General features: G+C 39.9%; 1 protein-coding gene across 16 annotated transcripts in view; it reads left to right on the top strand.

The window, feature by feature from the left end:
- Window positions 1–19,870, top strand: part of SLC8A1 (solute carrier family 8 member A1) — a 293,109-nt gene that overhangs the window by 260,563 nt on the left and 12,676 nt on the right. For all 16 annotated transcript variants that reach the window (XM_069493981.1, XM_069493982.1, XM_069493976.1 and 13 more), the window contains one exon: window positions 9,299–9,574. In XM_069493981.1, coding sequence (XP_069350082.1) covers window positions 9,299–9,574 — 276 coding nt within the window. The remainder of the gene's footprint in view (window positions 1–9,298; window positions 9,575–19,870) is intronic.

Genomic DNA, 19,870 nt, shown 5'->3' on the forward strand with positions numbered 1-19,870 from the left:
GATTTGTCCAAAGATTTTTAAAAGAAATCAAATTCTAGGAAGAATAAAGTGGAGCCAGATATTCATATTCTGAAAGAACAATTCAGTATTTCATATATCATATATAGAGGCTTAATTTAAGGAGGATAGCTCTCTCCCCATTACACTTTTCATAAAACAGTGCCAAATAAGCTTAGATGTTATCTGAATGAATTTTTGCTGTACCAACCACAGAGATTTTTCTCTATGGAAACAAGGGGTCAAGTAATTATCATGAAGTGGTGGAAAGAGTTGTAGATCTCATGAGCAAGTCACTTAAATTCTCTGAGCCTTGGATTCTTCATCTTTAAAATGGAGAAAATAATACCTACTTCAGTGAGTTCCCAGGAAAATGACAAATAAATGAGATGTATGCATTTACCCATATACATGAAGGTAACTCTCAGTAAGTGAACCTGAATTCACAGCTCAATCACATAAGGGACTCTAGGAGGTCTTTATGTCCCTTTGCATGTGGGGCAGCCTTTGGTACACATCTACCCTTTTTATAAATTTTAACATTTTCTAGGACAATTGGTATGTTTGTTGAAAATTACAGAGTTATCATTGCCCAAACAGTTGCTTCAAGGCTCAGCTTCCCACACTACATTTAGACACAGCTGCTGATATTTACAAAGTGTTATCAGAGCCCTCAGGCCAGTCTTAGAACCTGGTGTGCCCACATACTACCCACTGTAACTAAACCATCTCCACTAGCAGGAGGCATCTACACTTGCTGAGTATCAGTTCTACTCGACGAAGGTTTATTTCTTAGGTGCTCAAGTCTGCAGGGATTGTGTCTCTATCTCAGGAGCCTGGAATTCTGTCAATCTTACAATTAATGAAAAGTAAGAGAACTCTCTGAATGTCAAGATCCTTACCCTGACATAGAGTTAATTTAAAAAAAAAAAAAAAAAAAACAAGTTGGAGCAAAAACACACGTGACTAATTATTTCAAGCTGTAATTATTTAGGAGGACTCAATTCGCATAGAAGAATTCTTAAGAGCGAGAGCGGGCAAGCTAAAGCAGTCAATTTTCAGCTTAAAACAGATTCATGTTGTTAATCAAACTTGCATGGAGCTAAAACTCCTCAGTGAATCTGTTTTTCATTTTGACAGTGGCTACATTTGCCGAGAAATACTTCTGTCACATTAAATATCCCTCGTGCTGTGTTAACCATCCTAACAAAGTCCATAATGGCCTAAGCTGGTAAGAATTCTGTTCTTTGTGGATGATTTCATCTAGAGGTTCATTTATCTCAAACAGGATTGAGAGTTATTCACAGAGAGTGAGTTGCCTTCTTGAGTACCTTTCCAATACTGTCACACAAATCCTGGCCCAAACCCTCCAAGAACTAGCACTGGTCCTCTGGGACAGTATGTCCCACAGCTGTCTGTGGCTTGGAAGTAGGGAGTGGGGATGGTTAATAGGGCCTATGTAGTGTCCTCTCCATCCAAGAACAGGCCAGTAGTCCAAGCGACAAATCTGTAGCAATCTGGAACTCAAATTTCATGCACAATGATATCGATATTCAATGCATTTATCAAGAGAAGGAGAATGAAAATCAGAGACCAGTGGGGTCTCTAGGAGTAAACTACATGTTACTGTATGTGGGGGTGCCTAGGTATGGTAGATTCTAGGTGTGGGGTCTCTACACTAATTCCGATCCTCACTAGCTAGTGAAGAAAGACCTCTCAGTATAAAACTAGGCTTTCTCTGAGGCCCTTGTCTGCATGGGGCTAGGGCAGTAAATCAGCCACCAACAGCAGGGCTCACACCATCCCCAAGGACAACTGGCCACAAAGACAAGGGACTTTTTAAAAATTCAAATACATACTTAAGAAGGATTCAAAAGTTCTTAGAAAAGCTGGTATTATGTCAAAGTACAGATTTTTTTTAATGACTAAGTCTGACATGGACTGAAAAGAAAGATAGTAAGTAACCACTCCTCTTAAAGAGCCTAACAAGGATGGATCTTCCTTTGGATCCCCAATAATCAGCTCTACTAGTGTGGGAAATGGAAGCCGTGCCCTAGACATGGATTTGACACAGTGAGTTGTTGTTGATGGGTAGGTATACGAAAGCTCAGTGTATGCCCATGTGTAACGTGGCTACTGGAAGCCCAATGTGTAACACTAATGCGTCCAGAATGAGAAAGGGCAAAGACCTTCCCCACTGCAGGGGAGTTAAGTGCCTCTTGGACTTGTATGCAGCTCCAAGTGCTGTGTTTTAAAGAACAGGGATGTGGCTAACGTGGAGGGGGTTCAGGGGAGCATGGCCTGCATGACCAAGGAAATTGGAGCAAGGATTGAGGGTCATGTGAAAAGTAGCCAGCTTCAAACGCCTGAAGGAATGTCTGCGGCGCCAGATTGGACTTACTCCATATGGCCTAGGGGATGGAACCTGGACAAGTGAGTGGAACGTAATAGCGGGGGCTGGCCACCAGAGCTGCCAAACCTGCCTTATGGGATCAGGAGCACCCTAATAGCTGAGACTCTCACGTGTGGCACAAGTGACCATTTAGCAGAGAAATTTTAAAGGAATTCACGTTAAGCAGGCGGTTGAAATTGGCAAGCTTCGAAACACTCCTAAAGCTTTAAGTTCAGGTGTTTTCTAATATCTGCTTATTTCAGTTGATAGAAGCAAATGCCTGCAATTTTTTTTTTTTTTTTTTTTGTTCTTTGGCAACTCATAGATCTAGAAATTTGAGCAAATTGTGTTTCGAGATATGTCTGATAAGGAAATATTTTTCAATATACTTAGAAGAAAAATTGTTGACATTATCTATTTTGCATCAGATAATATGTACCTCCCACCGACTAGATTATAAGGAAATGTTTATTGCACTTCTCCAAAATCCAGAACAAGAGATAGTCGTGTTTGGGAATAAATTTTTGGATTACTAAATTTACTGGCGTATAGAAACCATTAAGAGTGGGAAGAGATTATACTAGTTTTCTCACTAGAAATAAGATACAAGCACATAAAAGTGGAAAGGGAGAGAAAAGAAATTCTAGGTCACTGTTTGAGCAAGACAGTAAATGCTACTGGGAGTAATTCAGCCCTTATGTGTTAGACGCCCCCCTCCCCCCCCACACACACACACACTCACTAATACATATGCATAGATAGACACAGGTAGAAGAAACTAGGGAACAAAAATTCCTTTATTGAATTCCAGTTCTCAGGTTCCTTTTTTTCTTAAAATGAGAAGAGGTGAATTAGCTGATTGCTAAGGTTTCTTTCATCTTTTACATTTTATGATACTCTCAGAACCTTTGAAAGCAAAGAGAAATGGAAATAATATAACGGGACAGTGGAACTTGATTTCTAATTACTGTATATCAAGTTGCAAAAAAGTAATGATTATAAAGAAGAATTATATATATATAGAAAAAGAGTTCAAATACACAAGGATAATGAAAGAGTGGTTACAGTGTCACCATGGGTGGAGGTGGGAGGAGGAAATGGAAAGACATAAGGTCAAAGGGTACAAAATAGCAGATTTATGTAGGATGCACAAGTTTAGGGATCCAAGGTACAATGAGAAGACTAAAGTTAATAAAATTGTATTATGGTTTTTTTGTTAAATAAGTAAATTCTAGCTGTTCTTGTCACAGAAAAAGTAACTGTGTGAGATGATAAATATGTTAACTGCTTCACTATAATAACTATTTTAGTATCTATATGTAGGCCATAGCATCATGTTGTGAATCTCAAATATGCACAATAAAATTTATTTTAAAATAATTTAAAAATTAGGCCAGGTGCAGTGGCTCATGCCTATAATCCCAGCACTTTGGGAGGCTGAGGTTAGGAGGATTACTTGAGGCCAGGAATTTGAGACCAGCCTGAAAAACATAGCAGGATCCTATCTCTTAAAAAAAAACAAAATAGCCGGGTGTTGTGGCATGCACCTGCAGTTCCAGGTACTCCAGAGGCTGAGCCAGGAGATCACTTGAGCTCAGGAGTTTGGGGCTGCAGTGAGCTATGATCGTGCCACTGCACTGTAGCCCAGGCAACAGAGAGTGAGACCCTGTCTCAAAAAAAAAACAAAAACAAAAATTAAAAAAAGATTCCAAAGTGATCACAGCCATGATGTCTTCCCTTTACCTGACTGTCCTGTTTCCCATGTTTACTTGGTCCCCAAGGGCTTCAGAAAGAGCTTATAACTGGCTCTGCAAAAAAAAAAAAAAAAAAAAAAAAAACATATCTAGAAAATATTAATATGAATATATTGATGGTGTGATGGTTTATCTTTTCCTATTCCTAAAGAAGGCAGCATTGTATCTGTATATCACCAGGCATTAAAAGAATTCTCAGATTCAAATTTTGAACCAATATGTGGTAGATGCTAAACTCTTCCACCTGCTTCAATAAGGCATCATGTGTAGTAAAACATTCCCTGGGCTGTTAGATCAAATCCCAACTCAGTCACTTAGCAACTGCGTAATTATTTTTAAAAGTCACTTAAATTCTCTGAACTTCAGGTTCTTTGTATGCACAATGGGATTAATAATGCCTGCCTTGCTGGGTTATTGTAAGGATGAAATAAGATCAAGTATATGGAAGAATTTAGTTCATTGCCTGTCACTTGGTAGACACCCCACTAGGTTTCCTCCCTCTGTTTCTTTCTTTCTTTTCTTAAAATCAAGCAGTGCAGGGAAACTAGTGATAATGGCCCATTTAAACAGAACATAAATGCAGTGAAATCAGGATATTCAGGTTGTATTGATTCTCTGCCTTTCCTCTGACAAATAACAATAAAGGAATACGGCACATTTGTCTGTAAAGGGGTTTACGGTTTTCTAAAGGACTTTATTTTCTCTTCTGGTCCTCACAACAGCTGTGATGTGGGAGTTAGGAAACTCATTTGACAAGTGAAGGAAGTTTAAGTGTCTTGCTCCAAAACAAATTATTAGAACTGGAAATTGACTTAAGTCTTCTGACTCAAGTGTCCGTCACACCCCAGCAAACTCTTTTTCTGGTTCTCAAAGCTCGCCCTGAAGCCAAACCCTGAGCACCTAGGGAGGGATGTAAGAAAACACCTGTTTACTTTATAAGATATGTTATCTGCAGGTGCCAAGCCCAGGGGTTGCCTTTCAGGATCAGTTGTACTGGTGATGCCCTTGTTCTCATGCTCCAGAGCAGGGGCAGTGTAAGTACTGTCGTCCAAGTGATGCTCTCTCTGCTGTCTGCACTTTTAATGATTTGCCTCTTTTTTTTTTTTGGTAGTTATATTTGGGAAGTCCAACATGTATCAACAAAGCCATTTAAAATGCTGTGGGAGGGATTAATCAAATATAGCTTGTTTGTTATCTTTCCATTAGCAGAATCCATAAAGCTCAAAAGAAGGATTCTGAGATAAGAGGAATTTACTTGGGATCCTATAAAAGCAAACCCACCAACCTGTCTGTTTCTTTGCTAACACAGAGAAAGGACTTGAAAGAATTACATAGCCTCCAGTAACCCTGAGCCAGCAAACATATAGAACCACAGAACTGGCAGATTACTATTCTTTGTGTCACATAAAAGATGTTCCTAGGATTTTTTTGTTTAATATTCCATGGCTCTTTGCAAGGAGCAGACTTTTAAGTATAGCCCAGTTGGTGATGGATGAACATAATATTTCTTTGTCGTTCCCCAACACAGGGTAATTGTACAGCATGCATGGCAGTCAGTGGTCATTTTTAATATTTAAATGACATCTGAGTTGGGGATTAAAATTTATAAAGAGCACTGAGATCCCAGGGAAAAGGATGGAAACCACTTCTAGTTTCAAATGCTATAAAACAGATGGGCCTCCCATTCCAAACTTAAGCATTAAATGTTAAGATTCTTTTGTGATGCTGGAAGCCTACAACAGCAGGAATACTCAATCTCTCTGTCTATCTCTGTCTTTATCTATCTCTATCTCTCTCTCTCTCACACACACACACACACACACACACTTATTTTGCCTTAACTGATCATGAAGTTAATTTCAGAGGGCAAGATTAAATTTTGTTTTCAAAAACCTAGAATGTAACCTTAGTACCCAGCATGTTGACTAAGCAAGTAAATAATGAGGGGGAAGCACAGTAACAATCCTAAGTGAAAGAAAATAATGCCAACTGCCATGATAATCATTACCTTGAAATATCCTCAAACACTTTGCAAAGATGATCTAATTATTCCTGTGTATATCTCTCGTGGGAAAGGTGTTATTATTTCCAACTTGAAGATAAATATAATACCTACTCTCAATTTATGTGTCATTTCTTCTGAGAAGCTTCATTATTTGTTTTCTTGTTCATCTTCAAAATATGAGACTTAGACACCCCAAATTAAGTAATTTGGTGGAGAATCAGAGGTAGAATAGTCTGTGTTTCTATGAATGATTAATTAAAATGTAATGTTTTCCAAACTATTTTAATCATTTACCCTGTGAAATTACAAAATGTCCACAAATAGAGAAACTAAAAAGGATCTGATACAAAATAAATATAACTAGAAATTCTAGTGCTTTTTCTGAACTTTCCTGGGTGCGTGCATGGGAAGTGGGTAGGAGAGGAGGCTGGGGAAGAATTAACATGGTTCTCTTCTTCCTCTCTCCTTAAATAAGCCTGGAATATTGCAGCTCTCACATTAAGTTCTACCTGGAGCTAAAGTGTAGGGTAAAAAAGAAGTGGAAAGAAAAGTGAAAGAAGGAAAAAGACATGTATAAGGAAACAAGAAAGAAAGAGATAATGGAAACACTGAGTGGTTGTTCCTCCATTTACATGTCATGACATAGGAGGCCCCCAAAGGGCTGCTGTGTTAGTTTGCTAGGGCAGCCACACTACATACTACAGCCTGGATGGCTTAAACAACAGAAATTTATTTTCTCACCATTCTGGAGGCTGGAAGTCCAAGATCAAGGTGTTGACAGGTTTGGTTTCTCCTAAAGCCTCTCTCCTTGACTTGCAAATATCTGTCTTCTCACTGGGTCCTCTCATGGTCTGTCCCCTGTGCATGCACATTCCCAGTGTCTCCCTGTGTGTCCCAATTTCCTCTTTGTATAAGGACACCAGGCATATTGGATCAGGGCTCGCCATGACGACCTCATTTTAACTTAACTACCTTTTTAAAGGTCTTTCTCTAAGTAAGGTCACATTCTGGGGGGTAGGGCTTCAACATAGGAATTTGGCATAGTGGGGGAGGACACAATGTAGCTCATAACAGGTGCTTTTATTAAAAAGTATCTCTGCTTTCAGGGAAGGTTGATATTATAAAGATGTAATAACCTTATGGTATGAACACTGGACAAAACTCACACAAGTTTGGATCGGCTGACCTGGCTCAAGTTCCCCACTGAGGTGGTCTCCAAAGGCAGTTCCACTCCTGCTGGGGCTTTCTCCCAACACTTTTTCCAAAGCCTCAAAGATGAGGTTGCTTTCTGTACAGATCCCCAAAGTCTATTTGCATAATAATTCTTACCATGTGCCCATGGAAGAGTAGGGCATTGCCTCTTCTCCCTTCCTGTAAAAATCATAGAAGACAAATCCAGATATTTCCTCTGTTCATGTTTTGTGAGAGGCACTTCTCCTGCAAATCTCCTGTGCTTTGGGAGGGTTTTTCCAGTCATGATCTGCACCAGATGACCTCATCACCATGGAGGGTCTCAGGAGGAGCCCACATATTTGCCCCATGTTGGCCAGCTCAGGTCACACGGTCAGCTGGAAAGTCACAGTGCACTGGGTGGACCAAGCAAAATAGATCCCCGGTGACAAGGTTGGAGCAGGTGATCAAAGTCTTCAAGGGGATGTTCTTCTTTCCAAAATGGTGAACAAAACACATGAATTTGCTTCCACTTCAAGAAAAGTTGACATTCAATATCCTAATGTTAAAACATGTGAATGGGGAATATTTTCACATTATAAATGAAATCTCTATTTTAGAATAATGTTATTGATTACTCAGTTCCTTTAAATAGCGAGCTTTGTGCATTTCCTTGTGCAAGCTTTGTGCATTGATAATATGACTTAATTGGCAAAATTGTGATCTGTGTGTATATATCATGTCATTAAATGGTTACATCAAGTCAGTAGAAATGTATGCATGCATTCCCTCATTTAACAAGCTCAACCACTTTAGTCCACATACTGGAGATGGTAACAAACACTAGGGACACAAAAATGAAGGAATCCCTGCCCTGGTAGCACTCACAGTCAACTGGAGAAGAGAAGGAAGTGAACAAGTGCACAGATACAATTTGGTTCTCAAACTTGAGCATGCGTCAGAATCACGTGGAGGGATTGTTCAAGCCCAGATTGCTGCCCATCCCTCTCCCCAGTTTCTAATTCAGTGGGGCTGAGAATTTGCATTTCTAACAAGTTTCCTGTACTGCTGGTGCAGGAAGCATACTTTGAGAACCACTGATCTAGAATTACAAGTGTTGGGGGCTGTGGAAGCTCTAAGAAGGAGTTATCAGCACTGTTTGGGGGAGGCAGAGAGAGCTTCACAGAGGAAGTGAGTCTTAAAGGATGAGTGGGGAGGATAAGAGTGGAGGGATTGGGACATACAGAGCATATTTAGTTCTTTTCTATCTTTTTTTTCTTTTTTTTTTTTTAAGAGTACCAGGAGGAATGAGCATATTCAGTTCTAAAGGACGAAAGTAGGAGAAAAATGCTATGATTTGGGAAAAAATGCAAATAATTTCATTTTGGGCATATAATTATTTGGCAGATAATTCCAAAGTTTGAGTTTGAAATAGTTGCAGGAAGTAAAGCTGATGAAATATGCAAGACCCAGAACTATGATTACAGACTTTGTTTGAACATTGTCCTGTAGGTGATTATGTAACCATTAATCTCCTGAGTTAGACTTCAAGCTGGAAGAAAAGAGCCATGATAGAACTCTGTCCATAGTCATCCTTCTTCAAAAGAGGCTTCTTTCTCAGCCTGGCACAGGGCTTTCCAACCTTTTGGAAGACATCCTTTTCATTTCTCTTAAGTGACAAATCTCACTGGAGGTGATAAGAAAGTAGAAGAGGTGTGTTGTTTGCCTGTGAGCTGACTGGGTAGGGGTTAAGTTTTTGCCATTGGCCCATGAGCCACAGTGAAGAGGCATTTCAGTACCTTGATAATGAATTGGTTTACTTGTGATTCACTCTTGGAAAACTCTAAGCTCCACCCACCTCTCACGGACTCCTGTCACTCAGAGTGGAGGGATGACAGGCCCGGGAAGCAGAGACTGGGAGAGAGGAAGACCCCGGTAGCACGGATTGTGATGAAATGTGCCTCATTCCTTTCTTTTTAGGGGAAGATGATGATGACGATGAATGTGGGGAGGAAAAGCTGCCCTCCTGTTTCGATTATGTGATGCACTTCCTGACAGTGTTCTGGAAGGTTCTCTTCGCCTTCGTGCCCCCTACGGAATACTGGAACGGCTGGGCATGTTTCATCGTCTCCATCCTCATGATCGGCCTGCTGACAGCTTTCATCGGAGACCTGGCTTCCCACTTCGGCTGCACCATTGGCCTGAAAGATTCTGTGACTGCCGTCGTGTTCGTTGCACTGGGAACTTCAGTGCCAGGTAGAGAATACGTTCACATATAATTCCTTTTATTTATTTGTATTTTTTTTATTTCAGAATACTACGGGGGTACAAATGTTTAGGTTACATATATTGCCCCTAGAAGCAGAAGCTCATTTGCCTTCTTGAACCTTTCTTTCCTATAATTTCAAGCCCTGTGATAACAAACCAGGCCTATGAAGGATGACAGCCCAGAAATATAAATACTGTCACTGCCAGAACATTGTCATGGCACTGCCCAAGTTTAGAAAGCTGGTCGGTCTCAGTGTGATGACTAGAAAGCATTCCCAGGGGGTCTCCATGGCCTGCATGGAGAGAACAGATGGGTTTGATGGATAGATTTTCAGATCAGCTTCCTGTGGCAATGAGCACATGAAAAAGATAAACAAAAATACAAAATCATCTTTAAGAACAAAATTTCTGTCTGTTATATATGTATAAAGTTCAGATGATTTCCATGAAACTTATACTCATTTGGGTAACTGAGATAACATACTTAACTGCAGATCTGACGAAATATTCTCTTGACCCAAATATTAATGGAAGTAAATAGAAAATAGGCATTGATCAGGACAGGGAAAAAGTAATCCTGACAAAAGTGAGCAGACCAACTATACATTTCATGGGCATCCTTTGATGCTTTCCTTATAAGGTGCATTTTCCTTCCAAGCTACAATAGTAGTTTATTATGTTTACTCAGATTCCTGAGTAAGACATCATCTCCCCAAACATAATATTGACAGCAGTAATTGTCAAACTTTGATGGGCATCAGCATTACCTGGGAGCTTGTTAAAAAAAAAATGCAAATGCCTCAGACCCACCATCAACCTTTGGAAGATCTAGGGGGAGGGCCCAGAAATGTGGGTTGTAGTTACAAGTGGTTCTGGAGCACACCAGAGCTTCTGTAAGTGAAATTCTGGAGCCCCCAGCACTAGTTGGCTACTTAACAGACGTACAGCCTAAACTTTGAGCAACAAGACTAGCATTCTCTAAGCAGCATCAGGCCAAGGACAAGCATTATGATGGGCTTGAAAAAAGGCGGCCTGGAGCAAATGTAGCTCTGATGCTGGTGCCATTCACTGTCCACTGCCCTCCCTCACCACCGTCCTCAGATGGACACCATGATTTCTATGAAAACTTGCCATTGCTGGCAGCCTTGGCTCTTGGTTTGAGGCTGAAAACAACTACAGTTTAAATCATGTGTTTCTTTCCACTGAAATTCACAAGTTGTTCTTCTTCAGAACATGAGGAATTGTGGTAAAGATTGGAGAAAATACCTATAAATGGTGCATCTAGTAAAGCTTCTGGGACATAGAAAGAATTTAATAAAATAGTAGCTCTTACCATTGTTGTTTATGTTGAATAATTTAGGATGATATGACCAGTATAAATGTGGATGATACTTCATCCACGCTTACCCTGAGTAACCCTGGGTGACCGTGAAGGGAGTGCCCAGATTCATACTGGCCAGCCATAACACATGGTGTTATCCAACTGATTAACCACTAGTGCATTCTGAGTTAGAGACCCCATGTGGTTTTGGAGTCCAACCAAGGTAATGGAGGGGCCAGGAGACTCTAAGAGCACTCTTCCTCCCACCTTAGCAAGCAGGCTGTTCAAAGATGTCCAGTTCACTGTTGATCCTCAGAGGAGAGCAGACTCCCTCACAACCCCAGCTGTGTTCCAACAGTTCCATATTTGGTCTTTACTCTGAATTTTTCCAAATATTACCAGAAATTTACCAGATAGGAGGAAACACTTAAAATATTCATATCTTAAGTTGTTTTGTTTAGAGAATATATAAAACCAAAGGAACTAAATATCATGGTTGTCCATTGCTTCTATTTGAGGTTATTACAGAAAAATATGTTTGGGGGCCACTTCCCCTAAGGCTTAAGTCACTGCATCAAATGGTGTCCAAGTTAGCACACACTGTTGGCCATGGGTTTAACCCCTAAGGAGAAAATGTGCAAATTATGATAATAAAGGCAAAATTAGGTCTCTTATGACAGTTATCCAAAATCAGTCTGCCATTCTGGGAAGGCAGCAGTTTATCCTACCAAATGCGTTTCTTAGTTTCAAAAAGATAAAAAATACTTTTCCTACATTAAATCCTCGTTTGATGTAGGAAATTCTCTTACAAGATTAAATTTCTCATTTCTGAAAATGTTTTTTTATTCCCCAATGCCTCTTCTCCAATACCCACAAACAGACTCCTTTTTCTAAATGCTAGTCTTTCAAAATGCCTCTGTGCATCTAGTGCTTTAATAAACTCTTGAAAAGTGTGATAGCCATATGATTAAAGTTTATTTTTTCCTCTAACATGAAATGTGGATTATAGCAAACCTTAACGTTAGGGCAGTCACTTGTTCTGCCACTTAAAACTAACTCAGAACCCAGGTGAGACATTGAGAAGTAAGAAAACCTGTTTGGGAAGAATACAACAGAATCATTAGTTTTTGAAATGGTTTCCCAACACTGCTGGAAATGCTTCGCATTGGGACACAGATTATTTTGCTCTGTTACTGGGAGAATTCCATAATTTGCTACATTAACTGTGCAGCATGTTCCCCAAACAATATATTCACAGGTAATCTCAGATAATCATATCTATATAAATAGACATTTTTTCCCAAAAAAAGCTGTGAAAATTAAACAAGATGCGGGATGAACATAATATTTCTGACTTTGTTCTTCAACCCTGTTGATTCAGAGGAGTGTTTTGTTATATCCCTTGACTTCTAAAAAAAAAATGATGCTATTGTTTCTAGATGACAAAGCCCAGTTGCTATAGGCAGATGAAGAATAAAGAAAACTAATTCTCTGCACGTATAGCCTACCATTAATCAGCGTTGGTCCTGAGGCCCAGCTTCTTCTCCAGGCTGATGTCTTGGCACTTTTCCTAAAATAGCAGAGCTCCTGCCTAGCGTCTGATGTACTGCTGTCTGTTTCTGCGTAAGACTCTTAGCTTCTTAGATTGTGGTGGCCAGATGGGCATTGAAATCTTTCCCCCATGTTAGTCCTCCTGCCTCAAGGCAGGATTTACTATCTGCATATCTCGTTAAAAGTATTTTTTACCATACCGTTCACAATGTATGTGAAAAAGTTTAAGATGTTTTGAGCGAGACAGAGCCTCTTCCTCATACCAGCTGGTATCAAATGCTCATTATGATCTACCAGCAGAGGACTCAGAAAGGTCATCACTCACCCCCAACCTCAGGTGCCTGCAAGAGCTTGAAGACCCGTATCTATCAGTACAGGAAGGGCCTTCTTTTCTTGAATTGCCATTTTGTAGACCTGTCTGGAGGAACAGGCTTCTCCAACAGTCTCTTCCCACCTTTAAATGTTGGAGTAAGCCAGAGACTGGTCTCCATCCCTCTTTCCTTTTTGGTCCATACTCACTTCCTGGACATCAGTCTCCATGGCTTAAATGTCACCTATATGCCAATGATTGCTAAATGTATAGCTCCAGCCTCAACTTTCCCCTGAAGGCTAGATTCATATACCAACTGCCTTCCCTATGGTGATACTAGATGTGTCATTTGCAGCTCAGAATTACTATATCCAAAACATAACTCTTGATTCCTACTGCCCAAGAGCCTTATCCTTCAACCAAACCTATTCTTTCCAGATCTTGCCTTTCTCAGGAAAACAGTATTATCCTTGGTTCCTTCTTCCTTCTTCCTCCTTCCCCTATTCAATCCATTTATAAGTCCTGCAAATCTTTCCTCTAAAGTATGTCTTGATCAGGCCCACTTAGCTCTCTTTCCACTGCCACCATCCTAGCCTACACAGCCATTCATTCTCTGTCACCTAGACCCCTGCAGTAGCCTCCTGTCAGTCTCCCTGCTTCTGCTAGAGATCATTTTAAGATGTAAATGAGACCACAGTCTTCCATTGGCTTATTTCACTTAGGATAAACTCCAAAGCATCACTCTGACATTCAGGGGCCTATGTGCTTTGGTCCCTGCCTATCTTTTCATTCTGTTCTCCTCCTTGCCCACTGGTCTTTGGGCCCACTGGCCTATTTCCTGTCCTCCATGCACCAAGTTCACTCCTTTCTTGGGGTTGCATAGCTATCTGAAATGCTTCTCCCTTCATTTACACAAGACTGCCTCTTGGTCTTCAATTATGTCTCATCTTAAATGGTATCTTCAGAGAGGCCTTTTCTAACCACCAAATGTGAAGTGGTCACCCAGTGAGCCTGTATTATCTCACTCTGTTTTCTGTAAAGTATTCATTACTTTCTGGATATTTTTTATTTTATGTTTTAATGTTATTATTGTCTAACTCTCCCACTAAAATGTAAGCTTCATAGGAGCAGAAACCTTGTTCTTTTTTTCTCTATATCATAGCACCAGCTCTTAGAATGGTGCTTAGCTATCACATAAGTAATGCAATTCTGTGTGTGTGTGTATGTGTGTTGTACATATAAATAATGTATAGATCACCTGTTTACACATTAGTATGAGTCAGTTCAATCAGATTACTCTCTTCCTAATATATTCTAGAGACAACTAAGAAAGTTATGATTATTAAGGGAGATAAATAGATATTTTTGTAGTGTGGCTTATTCTTGAGGAATAGGACATATCTAAGAAAGTTATTATAGTGAGAAGGGGCAAAAATTAACTTAAGACCACTGAGAACCTCAGTGCAGAAACAGTTTTCCTCTTTCATAATTTTGGCCATGATGGAAACTGTGATGAGTAGCAAGATATTTGTTGGTCTCTTCTTCATTCTTTCTCTTCCTATGATCCCAATTTCTAAGACCCAGACTTCAGGCCAGTACTTTGAAAACTTTGAGTACACTTTGTAGAGTGCTAAGTAGGCATTTTGCAGTAGCCTGACATGGGTCCACAACTATGTTATATCATATTGTTTCTATGGAAAAACAGGGTCAAAATTCAAGGGAAAAAGTGTAAGAAGGAACATTTGGAACCCAGCCTTTTTTGTGCTAGAGACCACCTGGTAATTGCACATTCTTTTAGCTCACAGTTATTTACTTGGCTGAACCTTGGCTATATTGGGCCAGGAAATTCCAGCTTATATCCCAGATTCACAATATGGGTTTTCCTTTCAGCTCTTACTCCTATTGGGTTCAAACAGCTGTAAGTATTCTTCTTTAATGACAGGGAAAACACCTAGATGTTGGTGAGTTGGGGATATTTTTGTGTAAGTCTTGCCTTGCTCTTCCTCCATACATCTTGATTGTGTCTGTGCCTGATGTTTGCTGACTGCCCCTCCAGCTCCCTTTGCCAGCTGCTCACTCCTGGGCCAGAAAAGCTTAAAGATTGAGTATGCTAGGCTGGCCCTGAGCCCCTGGCAGTGTACGATTTGCTGCTTCCTTCCCATGTTTTGAATATCCTTTTATCCTTTGAATTCTATCAAGTAGGAATTATTTCCCTCTAGAGATTTTAAGGCATGAAGGGAAAAGAAATAGATAATTTGGGGGAGTTTCCCCCCATTTTGTATATAGAAAATTTTTTTAAAAAACCTATTTTAGGGAAAATTTATGTCATTTTTAAGTTATAATACTTTCAAACTTCTAAATACCATAAGAAGAATTTGATATATAACTGGATATACTGGTTGTCCAGTATGTTCTCCTACTGCAGTGTTGATGAATATGTGCCATGGGAGTAAAGAGACAAGAGCTTTAGAACTGAATTCAGGAACCTGGACTTCTAACCATTGCTTTCTGTATGGCTTTAATCAACTTCTTGACTCTCTGAGCCTCAGTTTTCTTGCCTGTAAAATAGGCGTAATAATACATGGCAATCCAAACAGAGTTGATGAGAGGATTAAGTAATATCATGGATCTCAGAGCACTTTCTCAACTCAGAATTGATATAAAATACAGAAAGTAATTATCATTATTTACACTGAGATCAACTTTAAAAAATGTGAAAAGGAATATTTAAACTATGAGAATACATGGAAAACATTTAGGGCAAGGAAGAAATTTTTTAAATTTACCCACAAAGCTTCACTGTGTGCTAGACGTAAGCACTATATGGACATTATCTATTCTCTTATTTAAGTTATATCATTAAGTGATATGAAGTGATTTTGTCTCCTTTCAACTTTTATTATTTGGTCCCTTAGATCCTTCTCCTGAAAATGAGATTTCTTTTTCTTATTTGTTTAGCACTATGCTAGAAAACATTACATTATTTTTTATAAAAAAAAATTATTAGCTGTTGATGGTTTAAATTTTTCAGTTTTTAATTTCCTAGATTCTAATAACTCTCAAAACTAAGATATTCTGCAGTATTCTTAAGCAGCAAGTGCTTTACAATTTGCTGCATCCTGTTGCTTTATTTATCAGTGAAACCTAGACTAACTTGTGTGGTTGCATACTGCAATCTCAAGGCGGCCCCCTAATCCAAATGACACTCCTGGAGATGTATGGGGTACCACGTCCACGGATGTAACAGTGGTAGCCCTGTCCAAAAGCCACTGGATAGCTTATAAGATAATAAGCACCAGCATCCTCATGTTACGTGAGGAAATTAAGGCTCACAGAGAATAAGTAATTTGTCCATATTTAGCCAAAGTCTATATGGTTGGTAAATTGTGGAACCCATATTATCTCTCATTTTTATAATCTGGTACTTAGCTACTCTACCATGCTACCTTGGGTTTGTTTTTAAAATATGCCTTACAGTTTTCTGGAAATTACTAATTTCTCTCTTTGCCTCAATTTTAATATTTCCCACTTTTAAAGCATGCCACAGTGGGATTATATTTAAGCTCCTTGAGGTCAGGCACTATCACTATTCCCACTGGTATAAAAAACACCTAGTAGAGTCCATGCTTTAAAAAATTTCATAAATGAATAAAAACCCAATTCTAGGCCAGGCACAGTGGCTCACGCCTGTAATCCTAGCACTGTGGGAGGCCGAGGCGGGTGGATCGCTCAAGGTCAGGAGTTCGAGCCCAGCCTGAGCAAGAGCGAGACCCCCATCTCTACTAAAAATAGAAAGAAATTATCTGGCCAACTAAAATATATATAGAAAAAATTAGCTGGGCATGGCGGCGCATGCTTGTAGTCCCACCTACCCGGGAGGCTGAGGCAGTAGGATCGCTTGAACCCAGGAGTTTGAGGTTGCTGTGAGCTAGGCTGATGCCACGGCACTCACTCTAGCCTGGGCAACAAAGCGAGACTCTGTCTCAAAAAAAAAAAAAAATAAGACCCAATTCTATACCCATAAACTCTTAGCATTTCCTATATGTAAAAATTTAAACACTAAGACAACTGGAAACCCTTTTAAAGATGTTCAGCTCTGACCTAGCTGGCAAAAAAATAGAATCCTAAGGTAATGCTCATAGGCACAGCCATGTGCTGCCAATGAATGTGAGCAAAAGGGAGATTTGATCATCCTGTGCTTTGCCAAACTACCTGTGATACACAGCCAGCCAGGCACCCGTCACTGGGGCCCAGGAAGGGCATACTGAGGACACCCTCATAGCAGTCCCGTTCTGCAGAGGTTTACAGGCAGCTTTGTAAATCTAGTTCCAGTGTTCCAGGTCTCTGAGCAGAAGTAGGAGGCCGGGAGCAGGATCACTAGAGGTTGCCATCGAGACTTCATCAGAAAACACGCTCAGTCTGTTCCTCTCGTAACCATAGAGGTGCTGTCAGGAGGGAACACCGAATACCCACTCAAAACAAACACTCTTCCCAGTGGGAAATTAGACCCGGTCACTCTGAATTCTCAGAGTCATCTGAGCTCCCTTGAAAAACAGCGGGGAATTTGATTAACTCAGTCATTTCCTCTCACCCCATCCCACTTCAGATAGGTTTGGTGTTCTCAGTGCAGAGCTCACAGATAGATTGACAGTTAACAGTCTCAGTCTCAGAAAAATTTTGCCAAGTCTTCTCCTAGTGCAATGACTACACACCATGCGGGTATCGGGGAACATGAGCTTTACATTCAGGCAGACCTGAGTTCAAACCCAGCCCTCCCTCCTCCACTTACTAGGTGTATGACACTCCAGAGGCAAATTGCTTAACTCCTCTAAGCCTTAATTTCTTAACCTTAATGATGGGAACATGAAACTCTATGTCACAAAAGTTGTAGTGAGGATTAAATGAGAGTGTATTTATAAAGTACCCAGCACAGAGCCTGGCGTATAGTAGACAGTGAAAAAAAATGTTAGATCTCTTTTTCCTTCTATTTCAGTGTACTGATAAACAGGTTAGGCCTCCTGAGATACTTAGCTCAACTATATTGCAGCAATTGAAAAGTAGAAAACCAAGTGAATTCTCAGCCTATCTTCCTTATTACCCTGTGTTAAGAATTCAGTGAGGTGGACACCCCCAAATGCCTGTCTGTTTCCTGTAATTTCACTGTCTATGAGGTTTGTCCTCTGAATGTTGGCATTTCACATCAGACAAGAAGTGCCATCACTAGTGTGTATACATACTTAATTGGACGATTAACATTTCAGCTTAAATGGAAATGAAAATAGAATTTCTTTACCCTGAGCCAATATTTCCTAATGGCTATGGTGTCAGCTCCCCCAAGAGGATCCTAAAGGCAGGCATGTTATGTTTTCAGGTACTCTAATAAATGGCCATTTTCTTTACTACCAAGAAAGTTGGAGACTGCTGAAAATGGCCCCTCAGATCTGTAGTCAGACCAAGAGGCAAGGCCACCCAATGACACTGCCAGAGGAGCAGCACTGGACAGCCCTGATAACTCAAATGAACTTCCATGGGACCTTATCTTAACCTCACTGCAGCGAAGAGCTATCTGTAGGTAAAATTTTCTGTACTTTCCAACATGCTTTCCCACAAATGGGTGATGTGATTAGAGTTGAAGGAAGCCTATAAAAGCAAAAATTTACGAGGAGAAAGTGAAACAAAGGAAGGCTGGACACCAGATTTTGCAAGATTTGCTCTATAAATGGCACCATGACTGCCTGTTATCCTATGCTAAAAACACTGGGGAATAGGCTACATGCAAAGCATTTGTAAGACCCTGGGAAAGATCCATTTCAAAGCTATTTGCATCCTTTATTCTTTCTACTCAAAAGAAGAGTTTGTATTAAATACTTTTAAGATTTTTTGTTGGCAGTTATACTCCATAATTTATTTTTCTTAAAGGGTAGGACTACATGGGTACCTGGCATCAAGTGCAAGGCTGGAGAGGGACCAGGGTGATAACAATGATGTCATCAATCAGGAGGTGGCCCAGGGAGCAGGGGTGCTCGGCGTGTGTCATGCCCTGTTTGAAGTCCTGCAGAGTCTTTGGATAAGTGCCCCAACCCCACAGCAGCCAGCTTCACTCGGTCCCCTGAAAGTCACAAGATAAGAGAAGAGAGCTAAAAATGTTTCATCCTATTCTATCTAGGCCTTCTCACATACTCTACGTCAGCCAAAGCAAGGACACTTGGCAGAAACATCATGCTATATAGGTGTGTGTTTGTGTGTGTGTTTTGTGTTTGAAGGGTTGGTGTTACGCATGTGTGATGCGAATGAATGTAAATTTCTCATTCTTTTCAGTCTCAGGGTATATTCCAGATGGAGTGAGCATCAAGTTTAGAAAAAGCATTAGGCCTTTTTGCTGCGTGTAGACTAAAAAGAGTGATGACTTTCATTTCTCCCTTTTCACAATTGAAAATAAGGTAATGACAATGAAACATTTCAAGGACCACTGTTTTATTTTGTTTTGTTTTGTTTTCTTTTAAATGCAGGCTCAGTCTGCATCTTTTAACAGCTTTATTGAGGGACACTTTACATAACTTTAAAATTCACCCATTTGAAGTATATACAATTTAGTGATTTTTAGTAAATTCACAGAGTCTTGCTGCCATTACCCTAATCCAGTTTGAGAACATTTCATCACCCCAATAAAATCCCTCATGGCCATTTACAGGTAATCCCCATTTCCACCTCCAGCCCCAGGCAAGCGCTAATGAACTTTCTGATTCAACAGATTTGTTTTTTCTCAGTCTTTCACAAGGACTAATGTTTATGTAAAAATGTCATGGATTGTTTGTGTGGTAGTATTTATACTTACTCTCATAATACGTCAAAACTTACCATGGGTTTTGTAAGATTTTAAAATTATTTTACTCATCACGAAATCTCTATAGACATTTATAAACTACATGTATTTTTTGGTCTTCACTGCTTTTTACATATATGGATTTGTACACCATTTTAAAAACAATCTCACTTCCCTCCCCTCAAGGGTAATCTTGGTTCACACATTACAAATTGCTTGCTGGGTGTGGAAATCACACCACAGCACTTAGAATTAGCACTATGGAATCTTAGAGTAATA

The sequence above is a fragment of the Eulemur rufifrons genome, chromosome 19 (genome assembly GCF_041146395.1).
Source record: "Eulemur rufifrons isolate Redbay chromosome 19, OSU_ERuf_1, whole genome shotgun sequence".
NCBI lineage: Eukaryota > Metazoa > Chordata > Mammalia > Primates > Lemuridae > Eulemur > Eulemur rufifrons.